This window comes from Fusarium oxysporum, chromosome VI, assembly GCF_013085055.1.
Source record: "Fusarium oxysporum Fo47 chromosome VI, complete sequence".
NCBI classification, from domain to species: domain Eukaryota; kingdom Fungi; phylum Ascomycota; class Sordariomycetes; order Hypocreales; family Nectriaceae; genus Fusarium; species Fusarium oxysporum.
Genome location: NC_072845.1, coordinates 3,180,034 through 3,193,515, shown reverse-complemented (window position 1 = coordinate 3,193,515; position 13,482 = coordinate 3,180,034). Strand labels below are relative to the sequence as shown.

Genomic DNA, 13,482 nt, shown 5'->3' with positions numbered 1-13,482 from the left:
TTGCATTTGTCAAAGAATGACAGAACTGATAGCGGGAGTCGTATTCGACAGTTTAGCGCTACTGTCACAGCTTTCATGATGCTATTCCGAACTGAAGATTGGAGGCCCGCGATGGCCAAGATCAGAAGCGCCCATCGCTAGATACAAAGACAAGCCCTATAGGTCCCTGAGTTGGGCAATATGAGAAACTCGCGCTCTTCTTAATGTGCTTTTTCCGTGTGCGGATCGGCCATGATCTTAACCGCCACATGAAGTTGAATGAGAACGTGGCCCGCTCCCACTGAGTCGTTGTTGCTCGGCTCCAGCGCGACACTCTAGCCATCAAACTAGGCCGCACAACACGGCCGACCATTTCGCGCGCGACTGGCGAGGATCAGAATATGATCCTAGCATATGCCAATCCCGACCCTGATAATTTTCGCTTCGAATTATTAGTTGCGGTTACAATGGACAGCTCGAATTGGTCCTGCAGCAACTCCGGCCACCGGGGCTCTCGGGGCTCAAGAGGAGGGGTTCAAGGTGGATTGCCCTCGCTGCAGCTCATCGTCCTTCTATGGACAGAAAGTACTACGTACTCATATACAGCACGGTACTGATACAGTACTCTAAAGGTCTCACTGCTGTGCATTAGTGGCCGCCGAAACAGAGATCTCAGACGTCAAGATATGGATGGTGGTCAGAGTCAGGTACATGCTGTTGGTTACTCTGGCTGTCTGGTGTTGAATTGCAGTATGTAGAAGCTGCTTCTACGGCGGCAGAGTGACTACCACTACCGATTTTGCCCCTCTCAAACCCGCCGGGCTTTTCGAACGTCCGGCCTGGCAACAGAAACGAATTACCCGCCTTGGGCCACTACGGTGATCTCCTCTTCGCCACTTGACTTGAAGCTAAAGCAAGTTGAAATTACTGCCATGTCGCAGTGCATCTTCAATCGCATGTCTGCATGAGCTTCACAAACGGGGCCCTTACTGGCCCCATCGCCCCCCCCCCCCATTCCAGACCATGCTCTCATGCCCTCATGTAGTCGGCCGGATACAAAGCCCTGACCATGCTTACATTTGTCCTGTAGATAACCATCACAAGGAGAAATGGGCAAGCGACCACAACAATATAAAGTTTGAACGAGGCTAAATAAAGCCGCCAAAGAAGAATGACACCATGGAGACAACACAGGAAAATAAAACATCACCCGCGAGAAAGGATTCAGCTAGCTGCAGAGCAAGGACTGAGACGGAAAATAGGAACCTACTAACTTCTTTCGAGGTACGCCAGTGGCCGAAGGCGTTAACTTTGAGACTTATCAGAGAGATCGCCTGCTTGCTGCATCCTCCATGTGTTGCGGTGGAGTGGCCTAGTCGCCAGCGGTTTTGATCAACTGGCAACCAGGTAGGCCAGCACAGCAAGATGGGTCACACTCTTTCGAGAGCCGCATCGTTGCTTGCATCTATCTCCATTCGCGTGTCGTCCTTTGTCTCCAGACACCCCCGGTCCCACGCTAACAAGCTGTCTGGAATAAAGGCACACACGTCTCGCCGTTCCATCGGCTCAACTCGACTGCAGCAGATGGATGTACATACCATCAGTACCTAATATTACTCAAGACGGATATTTCGACACAACTAAGGTTATCCTTGTGTATTTTCCCACATTGCTCGTCCTTTCAAATTCGTCTTTTCCTGTTTCAAAAACCCTCCAGCTCCTTCAACCTCTCCATCCATCTTAATTCATCTTTCGCGCCAGCCGTTTGAGCTTCTTTTGACTCTGGGCACAACGAATCGAGTAAACTTGACAGGACCCTCCTCCACCCTCAACGGCCGCTCAAGATTTGCAAGGCCTGTTTCAGTTGTTGCAATTCGGTTCCTGACATCCCTTACGACCTCCACATCCTCTCTACCCGCTGTAACGCTCGATCCTGGAGTTCGTCCTCGGAGCTAAACCCTGTCTTCGGCATCAGTCGTCTATTTTGATCTAGACAAGCGTTTATTTTGTTCGCGTTTCCTCCATTGATATTCTTTTGTCATAAAAACATCCCCTCTCATGCTCTGCATTCTCTCCACCGTCTTTGCCGCCTTACAATAAGCTCTTATATGCTTGGATTCCCGCCTTTTTGAACCCTCAATCATAACAGCAACTGCAACCTTACACATCGTCGACTTCACCACTCGTCACGTTTAGTGAGAGCCATCAACAGCAACACCACAATGGGCGGTTTCTATATGCAATATCTTGAGAGTAAGTCAACGCTGTGAAGTCCATCATTTTTCTCAATGGCAATTATGTCTATGGCACCAGCAACTCGTCAGGAACACAATTGGTTGAAGGGGCCAAAAAAAAAAGTTCGCGTGCAGGGTAAACGTTCCCCGCATGTGGTGACAGACAACTATTGTTCTACCCTTGTTGTGTGACACAAGTTGAGCAATAATTTGATGTCCGACGCGATTGAGGGCACATGGAAAACCTTGAACTAAACGCCGGGTTTGGCATCTTGATCTATATTGCTCCATTTGTGAACGGATGTCATGAACACCAGTTCGTTTGGATGTGTTTTGGGCGTTATCAGTTTAGAGACATGAACTCGTTTGCTAACAAGGTGCGAAACAGGCCTTTGCCGACGCCGAGGATGGACAGACCCCATGTACGAGTGCTACCGGGACCATAACGGCTACACTTGCCTTGTTCTTGTCAATGGGCGCGAATACCAAACGGACCTCGCATACGAATCTGATGTTCTAGCCCAAGAGAACGCAGCCATGCGTGCCTTCATGGTCTGTCGTAACTTTTCTGTCAATGGGGGTATGCTGGCCCGCAATGGTATCGTTCAAGGACTTCCTGCACAGGAACCGTCTCGCCGTCGCAAGAGCCGTCACACGTCTTCTCGAGACAGCGACCGCCACAGCAGGCGATCTGGTCACCATTCCAGCAGTAGCTCGACTGCCTCATTCGACTAGAAAGCACCAGGAGGCAGCCATTGGCGGGCGATTGAGTCCAGCTTGACAATACTCTGATGAGTTTGCATCAGCGTTGAGGCCAGCTCGTATGGGAGCATGTTCAAGAAACACGACGGGAAGGAATCACACACAAGACGACTTACAAGCGGTTGAAATGCTTCACAGCAATCCCAAGGATATACCCAAACCAACCTCCCTCCTTGGCAATCTCTCTCACGAAGAGTTATCAGCTACCCCCTTTTTTCGTTACTACCATCACATTTCGGTTTTTGTTTTGTTTTTGCCTTTTTACTGTTTTACCCCATTGTTCTTCACTTTACACTGGGGAGCGGCGATATATATCTTGATATGTCCTATCTGCTGCCAACGAATCATGACGACACGACACGATTTAGATGCTATCTTACATTTCTACGGCCGGCATTTTCTTTTGCACTGTCACCGTTCGGTGTCCTTGTTCTCCGCGAGGGACGATGTTGCGACACTTAAAGCAAGTTCGGCTTGCTCTGATTTTCTTCCTTTGACCTTTTCCGGTGGTCTGTTGGATGCCGTCACACGTTGCATGGGTTTTGATACGGCAATTGGTCTGAAAAAACACCACGCAACCAAGGAGCCACCAACCCATCATACAGATTGTTATCATATGCTCGAGAACAATGGCACAGTGAAGAACGGGAGATGGAGAGTTCAAAAAACATTTGCATTTGGTTAAAAGTTGAACTGGATAGTGGCGTTATTGCTCACTAACCGCACAAAGCTGGGTTTGACCCGTTGGACGACAATTTGACGAACTATGACAAAGAGAAAAAGCACACTGTTTCGGGGGTTCATTGAACAATTGACGATTAGCGAAGAGTGACATTTTACTCAGATCCTCAGATGGCGGACTCTGATGAGAAGATATGTATTCTGCTTTGACGGATGGAAAAGCACAAGCATGGTTGGAGCCAGCGTTGAATTTCACAATCACGATACGATATGAGAAAATGTGGAGGACTTTGAGACTGGGATGAATTATGAGGATTACCATGGAATATGGAGCAATTTGATGGCAATACGCTATTTACGACGATAATGATTATGACCTTTTTTATTATTACTAAACTCTCGATTGCCGGTAGATTCTTGTGTCTCACCTTGTGTTTCCTGATCTTGATACATTCCTAATTGTTCATGTGATACTTGTACCACCTCTGCCATCCTTTCAATCGATGTGATCCTTGATGCTTGAAAAGAGAAAGATTTGCAAATGCTTTGAGAGAAGACCATTGGGAAATGAGGAGACCACATCGCTCCAGGCCAACCTGCCCATGACTTACAGAATGCATTCTGAGGCCGTCACCTTCACGATATTGTACTTGAATAAGTGGCCTCAGAGGCTCAAACACAATGGAGTCAGGGCCAGAACCATCAACTGAGCGATGATCAGTCAAATGTAGCCATGGACTGCAGCGCCACACATAATAAGCTGGGGTATTAATCCCAGTGTAACTCAGATCGCTTGATCCTGTGCACCAACAGTTGCTTGAGGTTGGCGGATGAAGTCAGCTCAAACTCAATTCTAACAATATCCAAGCTTCAGAAAGCCACAATGTTTGCATATGCTACCAAGAATCCAAGTTAGGTTGAAAGCGGCAATCAATAAGGAAACAAGAAGTCAGACCAACAAACGATTTTGTCGGGAATCTGGGTAACGCGAGCAACTGTCAGCTGTTAAGGAGGTGGGAACACAACGCCACCAACTCCAAACTCTATTGCTGGCTCTGTGAACTTTCAGTGAGGATCGTCAGTGCAGCGTCAAGTTGTTACAGATTTCAACCTCTATTGTGACGTCGAACAAGCTGTGAGTATGGCGCAGCCGTGAGACGGAGAGACTATGGGGTGAATAATCAAACGAGAGTTACATAGTGCATCAAACATTTGATACATGCCGATCATGATTTGGCTGAACTGTATCCCAATACACAGGCACAGGTTCAAGGGTGAGGGGAGGTTGACAGAGTTTGCAAGTTTATTGCACATGAGGGTCACGAGGTGGTTATTGACAGCTCAATCAGAATAGAGAAGAGCAAAGGGAGGGGCTCACGCTAAACTAAGCAGGCGTGTCAGATGGAGACACGGGAGAGGCTGAGAGATGGAAACGCCTTCGACGATGAAGTCATATGGGGTGAGGTGGAACGTCTTTCTTTGTGTTACGAACAGTTGTTCCCATTCACGACGTGACAAAGAGTCTGAATAAAGTCACGGGGTTCTGTGCGTGCTATACTCGGAAGGTCATCACAGTTGAAAAAGCCAATGTAGAAATCGCCATTAACACGAGGAACTCTCGTAAATGAGCTGCAGGGTCCTCGTCAGGGGTTGTAAAAATGAACGTCAGCTTATGAGTGGTTGTGTGGCCACCTCCTGTCCTCCTTTAACTAAGTCAATGCCTTGAGGAGGAGAAGATGGTGCCACTGGCTCATCAGCTAACAACCTCATAAAAATGAGAAGGTAAAGACTGTGAATAGGAGTCGGGGCCATCGATTGAGCCTTGACCTGTTGGTATTGAGAATCACAGTCTGGCATAAAGTAATACAGTGTAATCTGTAGGAGGTAATTAGGGGGTCTAATTACTGATGAACTTGACATTGATCTCCAGACCTCCTCTGGCAGAAGAAAGGCACGGGTTTCAAATAATGATTTGTTCTCAAATTCAATGAAAACCATGTCAGATACTAATCAATTCTAGAATAACCATACGCTGAACAGGGGGTTTAATATAATTTCGCCAGGGAAGGGACAAGGTGTAGAGCCACAATGACCCGCAAGACCTGTTTGATTGGAGTGAGAAGAGCACGCAGCCCCCTTTCTATTAGAGGACCTCGTGTCGCGGATCGTTTGTCTGTGTGGCCCGGATGGGAGATGGCAATAGCCTGAGAGGCGTAGACTAACTGACTATTGGATATGAAGGAGTTGAGAGTCCCAGATGCATTCCTTGTGATATTCTTGCCTGGAGATGAAGGGATCGGGAACAATAGCGGTAATAGCATTGTGGGAATTACTACAGAACCATACTCTGAGGTCAATGATGACGTGAACGAGATACAAGCATCAGACTTCCTCTCGCTACTGGCTGATTAGATAACTCGAGTATCGTGAAACAAGTGACTGAGCTGCGTTTCTACAGAGATCTTGATCGTAGCTGGAAGTCAAATCTCGAAGCCGCTGAAAACTACCTAACCTGAGTTAGACCCTGGGCTATGGCACTGGCAGCCCGTGTCGTCCCCTGTAATCTGGGTCCAGTTCCCCACTCTCAGCCTGCTTAGGTCGTCTCTCTGGCTGCATCTACCCACGTTGGCCTTTTTAGAACATCCCCACTTCCCTCTGCTTGTGCTCTCTCTCCTGAGTTCAAAGTTGAGCTTCTTCTTCTTCTTCTCCTCTCTCCCTGATCTTCCCCTTTCTCTCTGACCTTCACTTTGACTCTGATCCAGATACTCAATCTCTCGAGATACCCGATACCCTTTAAACATTTATTCTTCCTTAATCTAATCCTGTCGAGGTTGCTTCCTTCTTTTCAGGACCTCGCTGCTGTCACTCTCTGTTCTTTACTTTCTCTGTCCCTGTCGACTCACGTTGCTCCAACGCATTCACCCACGTAACAGCTTCTCAATACCGCAATCATGAAGGGTACGCTTCATCTGGCCATTCTCAACTTCTCCAGCAGCTAAAAATGCGTAGGACTTATTCTTGTCGGCGGCTTTGGTACTCGCCTTCGCCCTCTCGTACGTTACCCCTCAGGCGCGCAAAACTCCTGTGCACCCCTCCAATATTTGTTTTGTGTGTGACTGACATGCTGTGGCGCATTACAGACCCTCACTCTCCCCAAGCCTCTTGTCGAGTTCGCCAACAAGCCCATGATTGTGCACCAGATTGAGGCGCTGGTCGCAGCGGGTGTCACTGATATCGTCCTTGCTGTCAACTACAGACCTGAGATCATGGAGAAGTTCTTGGCTGAGGTAAGAACCTGGAGCCTTTATATTCTCCTTAAAGCCATATAACTGACACTCTCTGCAGTACGAGGAGAAGTACAACATCAACATCGAATTCTCCGTCGAGACTGAGCCCCTCGATACCGCTGGACCCCTGAAGCTTGCTGAGAGTATTCTCGCTAAGGACGACTCTCCCTTCTTCGTCCTCAACTCCGATGTCATCTGCGACTACCCCTTCCAGGACCTTCTGGCTTTCCACAAGAACCACGGCAATGAGGGTACCATTGTCGTCACCAAGGTTGAGGAACCCTCCAAGTATGGTGTTGTTGTCCACCAGCCCGGTCACCGCTCTTTGATCGACCGATTTGTCGAGAAGCCCGTCGAGTTCGTCGGCAACCGTATCAACGCCGGCATGTACATCTTCAACACTTCCATCCTCGACCGTATCGAGCTCCGCCCCACTTCTATCGAGAAGGAGACCTTCCCCGCTATGGTCAAGGACAACCAGCTTCATTCTTTCGACCTTGAAGGCTTCTGGATGGACGTTGGACAGCCCAAGGACTTCCTCAGCGGTACATGCCTGTACCTCTCTTCCCTCACAAAGAAGGGCAGCAAGGAGCTCACTCCTCCCACTGAGCCCTACGTTCACGGCGGAAATGTCATGATCCACCCCTCTGCCAAGATTGGCAAGAACTGCAGGATCGGACCCAATGTCACGATCGGTCCTGATGTCGTTATCGGTGACGGTGTCCGCCTGCAACGATGTGTGTTGCTCCGTGGCTCCAAGGTCAAGGACCACGCCTGGGTGAAGTCCACCATCGTCGGCTGGAACAGCACCGTTGGCCGATGGGCTCGCCTCGAGAACGTGACAGTTCTCGGCGACGATGTCACAATTGGTGATGAGATCTACGTCAACGGTGGCAGCGTCCTCCCCCACAAATCCATCAAGGCTAACGTCGACATTCCTGCCATTATCATGTAAGGAGCGATCTAACGAACCATCGCCTTATTCGAAGCTCGCTGGAGGACACACCAGCGAGATTTCTCATCTATGCTCTAATCTCGAACGACAGCGACGAAGAAGAATTCAAGAAGCAAAATTCACCACTCTGGGGAGATGTGCTGGCCACCATTCTATACCATGGAGGCGGGGCGGGAAGAAATCAAGAGCCTGCCGCTCTCTCTATCTTAATACTTTTGTGCAATTGTCTAATGCCCCTTTATGCGTGTTTATCTGGCGTCTAGGTCGATATTTACAGAGGGCGGGCAGGCAGGCAAGCCATGGAAGGACAAAAACAAGGCAGTTGGGCAGGCAGGGTTCATGGCAGCTCTCTGAGGCAGCCATGTTAAATGTCTATGTTACAGTTATTTGTATTAAAGAAGGTGGCTCAATACCATTTTGAAACTTTACGGCTTTTCCCGTCCCTCGTGAGATGTGTTAACATAGCTCAGCAAGACAAGTTATGTGTAGTCGGGGCTTTGGTGTAGTTTTCTGAGACATTCCCGGACATGCACTGCGTGGTTTACACTGTTGGTTTTGATTCAAATCCAGCGGAGGGAGCAGCTCATGACCAGCGAGAGGAGAGAATTAATGTTCAGATGCTACGGCCTCAGTGAGCAGGAAAACTTGAGCCTTTAGAGGAGAGTGCTAGAATAAACTCAGTAAAGAGTCCCCTAAGTTCAGACCAAATTACCTAAATCTTTTCGTCACTTAGGGTCAAGGTCCTAAGCTTTGCATCCTCTAGCATAGATAATAGGTGATTCTGTAGGTGATCTTTTACGTGGGCACACAGTCTGTTCGAGATTCTTCGGGTCTGTTTATCATAGAGTATAACAGACATTCAGTGGTAGAAAATAGAAGCTCAAACCTCGAATATGAAGTTTGAATCACGTTTGCAAGTGGATTTTCTGATTGGTCGTAGACCTGATCAACAGGCCCGGCGAGGATAGCCATAAGGCTGCGAGACAATCGTGGCTCTATTACATCCATTATCACGAAGACGCCTATAGAATTTGAGAAACTCATTTAAGGTTACAAACTTCAGCTTCAATATTCAACCGTAGTAATAGTTCAGCGGTTGCCCTCATTTCATCACTAAGGGCTTAGAGTTTCAAGCAGGGGGACGTGAGAATTCGTTGTCAAAAACAGAAGACTCACATTGAAGCGTGATTCAGGCTTCGGACCTATTAACGTTATGCACGGTGTTACTAAAAGAGCGATGGCTCTCTGAACTTCTTGACAGCTAAGGAAGGCTATCGAGTTAGCAAATAATTCGTAGGAGGGCTTATTACTGTCGGTGGGAAAGTGGCTCAAAGCTTTCTTGGTTAGGTACCTCATGGATGAAGAGCGGTGTCGTGGAATGGGGGCGCCTTCCTCGAAGTTTACCATCTGTTACATTTGACCGGTTTTGTCCCTTATAAGTCCTCAAAGTTTTCACAAAAACAAGGAAGACGGAAAAAACTGAGCACGACTCTTCAAACCCTGCCGCAGAACTGGCTACCTACCTACATTACCAAGCCACGTCTGAGGCCTAAAACGTGAAGATATTTACCACCTGCCATTTTGTTCAAAACGTTCTCATTATACCCACACCACACGACACAGATCACCATTTTATTCTCGAACGATTGCGGTATTTCGAGGATAAACCACGGCACGCAAGAGACGGGGCATGTTGCATATCGTTCCTGACATTGTGAATGCCAATGTATCATTGTCCTTGAGGCTCAAGCCACGAAACACTGTGCCGGGTCCAAGCCCACCACTTACATTACACCAATCCGACCTCTGCATCACCCAACAGGAGACTCACGAGATCAAGCGCCGAAGTCCCCCCTCTGAGTCTCGCATGATACGTCGGGGCGGCTCATTGACGTGGAAGTTGACGGTTTCTTCTTCCGTGTCTGGTGCACCCGATACGGAGGAGACGGGCCGTTTCAAAAGCCTCAATTCAGCAACGACCACAACGACGGAGATCTAGACTTTGTCAAGAACTCCCTGACTGTTTGTCACCTCATTGCCGACACTCTTACGATCGAGAGGTCATTGGTCCTGCGAAATTCATAGAGGAGAAAATCTTAGACAAGCACGCGACCAAAGCAGGCCAGAAAACCTCATCTTGAAATTCACCACAAGAGGGCACCAAGATACAGCCGGGGCCCTGGCTTAGAAGTGGTGGTCAATTAGACAATGGAGGCACAGCAGGTGCAGGTGTATGGACATGGACATGGACATGAGATTAAGACGAAGAAGCCCCCTTGGCCTCGGTTCCTTGTCTCATGTGTAGCTCTCATGCTGTTTCTAGTGGTAAGTTGGCATTTCAATACGGTATTCTTTTTTTTCCCTGTGCTTGGTATTTACTGGGGCCATCATATCATTTTGCAGTATCATTCCTACCCCGTCATCCCGCCTTTCACCCACACGTCCATTTGTCTCCCCGTTGCCCCATCTTTGGCTCTCCAGCCCAGAAATCACCCGTCCGCGAACCGCAAGACTGGGACTGGGTTGAGCTCGGCTCATGAAGATGATGCATGGCATGACCTGGCCGAAACCTTACTAGTGAGGGTACAGTTGAGGGACTTGACGATAGCATCATCTTAACGGCTGGGGACTACTGGCGACTCTTATTTTTTTTTTACTGGGGCCAAGTTGGCTTATGACGGCATCCCAGTGGATATGCACGCGGGACATGAGCCTCAAGAAATAATTCTTTTGGTTTATTAGAGACCAAGCACCCTAAAAACAAGACGTTGGAAGCAAGACACGGCGAAGTTCGGCGTATTAGCGGAGCCTCGATGAGCTTTCTCCCCCGCACCCCGAGCACCACCGACCACACCTCCACCATCTCTCCACTTGGACGGCCTCTCCACGGCCGCCCGGCGACACTTCGATTGGGTTGGGTGCTTCAGAACCATGGGGATGGCGCCTCAATCAGGAGAAGGAAGCAACTGGAGTGAGGCTCGTGGTATTAAAAAATCCACTGCATTTCGGGCCCATTCGGCGCTCAACACCCAGTCTCAGAAACTTTGGCCCTTGTCATCACTCACGTAACGCTCCATGATCCCCAGGCCCCAGAAAACACCCCCATTTCTAGTCGTCATTGGTAGTTGATCAGCCACTGACACAGGTTCCGTCAGCAGCTCTCCCAGCTTGTCCTCAGTAACGGTGACGCCAAGCTCCAGCAGCAGCCAGAGCTCAAATTCCCAAGAAACCTTTTGACCTCGTTGTCGTCCGCCAACGCCTCAATTTTGGTTTCCTTCTCCTCCCTCCTCCAATTATTCTCTCTACGAACTCTTCACCTTTTATTCCCTCAACTCTCTCTCTCATCTCCACCACCAATCCCTTCAGCGTCCGAAGCTGTCTGCTATATCCCCCCTCTCTTCACGACCACGCCGCCCACCTCGCCAGCTATCACCATGGCTCTCGCTGACGAGTCCAACCGTATCGTCCAAGAGTTCGATTTCTCCGACGAGGAACTTAACACTCATGTGAAGGAGTTCTTGAGGCAAATGGGTATGCTCACCCCTCGCTCCACGTAGAATCTGCGCCGCGGTGCTACTGCAGCTCATTGTCATGATGCGCATTTTCTCCCATTTTGGCTTTAAACCCTCAACAAAACCCAAACTCACAATTTCCTAGATGAGGGCCTTCACAAAGAGGGTACCAGCCTCCAACAAATCCCCACCTACGTCACCGGCGTTCCCAATGGCACAGAAAAGGTGATTTTTATCCACATTTGGCTCGTGAAGCTGCCCAGACTGATTCTCCCTCATTAGGGTCTGTATCTGGCCGTTGATCTGGGAGGCACAAACTTCCGAGTTTGCTCCATCATGCTCAATGGTGACACCACCTTTAACCTCACTTACAACAAGGTTGCCATTCCGAAGGAGCTTATGGTCGCAAAGACCTCCTCACAACTCTTTTCTTTCCTCGCCAAGCAGATCGAGATCTTCCTCAAGGAGCACCATGCCGACCGCTTCAACTCCCACCTGCGTCGTCGCAACACTGCCAGTACTCCCTCGGGCTATCGCGATGAACATATCTTCCGCCTGGGGTTCACCTTCAGCTTCCCTGTCAAGCAGCTAGCTATTAACAAGGGTCTGCTAATTCGATGGACCAAGGGCTTTGACATTCCTGATGCCATAGGCAAGGACGTCTGCGCTCTGCTTCAGACCGAGATCGACAAGCTCCACCTCCCCGTCAAGGTTGCGGCGCTCGTAAACGACACTGTCGGCACTCTCATGGCTCGATCCTACACTTCAACCAGCAAGAGCCGATCTGTGCTCGGTGCCATCTTTGGTACTGGTACCAACGGTGCCTACATGGAAAAATTGAGCAACATCAAGAAGCCTATCTCTGGGGAGTATGATCAATCAACAGGAGAGATGGTTGTCAACACAGAGTGGGGTTCTTTTGACAACCAGCTCAACGTTTTGCCATCAACACCTTGGGATAAGGCTCTTGACGCCGAAAGTGTAAACCCTGGCCTTCAAATGTTCGAGAAGCGGGTGTCTGGTATGTTCTTGGGCGAGATTGTCCGACTTGCCATGGCCGATATGATCAACAATGAGAGTTCGTCTCTGTTCAAGGATCTCAACTCGAGCACGAACGATTGGGGCACCACCACAAACATCGCGCCATCGTCTGGCTTCCTTAAGCCTTGGGGACTCGACAGCTCCATCATGTCCGTTGCGGCCGCCGACAATACCCCTGAGCTGTCTACCCTTCGCCAGGAGCTCGAGAACCTCCTCAGTGTTTATACTCCCTCACTCGAGGATGCTCAGGCTTTCAAGTCTGTTTCCAATGCTGTTGGTCGTCGCGCTGCTCGATTGTCAGCTGTCGCCATCGGTGCCATCGCCCTCAACTCTGGCAAGCTCAATGATCTCGATGAAGAGGTTATTGATATCGGTGTCGATGGCAGTCTCGTCGAGCACTACCCTTTCTTCCGCGATATGATCTACGAGGCCCTCCGTGCCATTGACGGCATTGGACCACAGGGTGCTGAGAAGATCCGAATCGGTATCGCTAAGGACGGTAGCGGTGTCGGCGCCGCCCTGATTGCCCTGGTGGCTGCTGGCAGGGAGAAGCCCGAAGATTATTTGACTGACTTGAGATCCGAGTCCAACCGCGCTCGCAAGTCTTCTGATGCGATCCGTACGTTCTACCCTCCATCCCAAGCCATTCAAACTTCGGCTTCCGCATAAGCGACATTTGCTAACAATTTAATAGTCGATTCTGCACCAGTCTCTAACCAGGCGCTCCTAATTGGCGGTGCTGTCGGTCTCCTTGCGCTAGCAGCTATATGGTATAGCAAGCGTCGATGAGCAACTACATGTTTTGGTGTTATGTTTCTGAGTTGATAACTCGTGTCAAGATTTATGTATATATGTGCATGTGACGGGATGTGGTCATGTTCATTTTTGGGCCCTAGGCGTTTTCTTGAAATTTTTCATCCCTTTGCAGTTTTTTATTCTACATTCAAAAGTTGTATAATTATGAGGCAACTAGTTTTATGACGAGATAATCTGATGATTCCTTTTCAGTTTCCCCAGGAACAACTGGATGT

General features: G+C 49.1%; 3 protein-coding genes across 3 annotated transcripts; all 3 read left to right on the top strand.

Annotated features, from left to right (window-relative positions):
- Positions 1-2,201: 2,201 nt before the first annotated feature.
- FOBCDRAFT_275868 (uncharacterized protein) lies at positions 2,202-2,948 on the top strand (the record flags this gene model as incomplete). The annotated part of the gene is made up of 2 exons (XM_031185932.2): positions 2,202-2,232; positions 2,602-2,948. The coding sequence occupies 2 exons, from the start codon at positions 2,202-2,204 to the stop codon at positions 2,946-2,948; spliced, it is 378 nt and encodes a 125-aa protein (XP_031037067.1).
- A 3,221-nt stretch (positions 2,949-6,169) lies between these two features.
- On the top strand, positions 6,170-8,326 carry FOBCDRAFT_163961 (nucleotide-diphospho-sugar transferase). The gene is made up of 4 exons (XM_031185934.3): positions 6,170-6,614; positions 6,666-6,709; positions 6,797-6,943; positions 7,002-8,326. Exons 1-4 carry the CDS (start codon positions 6,608-6,610, stop codon positions 7,896-7,898), a joined length of 1,095 nt encoding a protein of 364 aa, XP_031037069.1. The 5' UTR covers positions 6,170-6,607; the 3' UTR covers positions 7,899-8,326.
- Positions 8,327-10,934: 2,608 nt separating this feature from the next.
- On the top strand, positions 10,935-13,476 carry FOBCDRAFT_43639 (uncharacterized protein). The gene is made up of 3 exons (XM_059612196.1): positions 10,935-11,429; positions 11,556-11,635; positions 11,693-13,476. The coding sequence occupies exons 1-3, from the start codon at positions 11,333-11,335 to the stop codon at positions 13,118-13,120; spliced, it is 1,605 nt and encodes a 534-aa protein (XP_059465180.1). The 5' UTR covers positions 10,935-11,332; the 3' UTR covers positions 13,121-13,476.
- Positions 13,477-13,482: the final 6 nt, after the last annotated feature.

Bases quoted from the DNA above. Each gene is read 5' to 3' on its own strand.
- FOBCDRAFT_163961 (XM_031185934.3), top strand. The intron at 6,710-6,796 runs GTACGTTACCCC...GGCGCATTACAG, and splicing joins GTACTCGCCTTCGCCCTCTC to ACCCTCACTCTCCCCAAGCC. The intron at 6,944-7,001 runs GTAAGAACCTGG...CACTCTCTGCAG, and splicing joins TGGAGAAGTTCTTGGCTGAG to TACGAGGAGAAGTACAACAT.
- FOBCDRAFT_43639 (XM_059612196.1), top strand. From the start codon at position 11,333: ATGGCTCTCGCTGACGAGTCCAACCGTATCGTCCAAGAGTTCGATTTC. The intron at 11,430-11,555 runs GTATGCTCACCC...ACAATTTCCTAG, and splicing joins GGAGTTCTTGAGGCAAATGG to ATGAGGGCCTTCACAAAGAG. The intron at 11,636-11,692 runs GTGATTTTTATC...CTCCCTCATTAG, and splicing joins TTCCCAATGGCACAGAAAAG to GGTCTGTATCTGGCCGTTGA.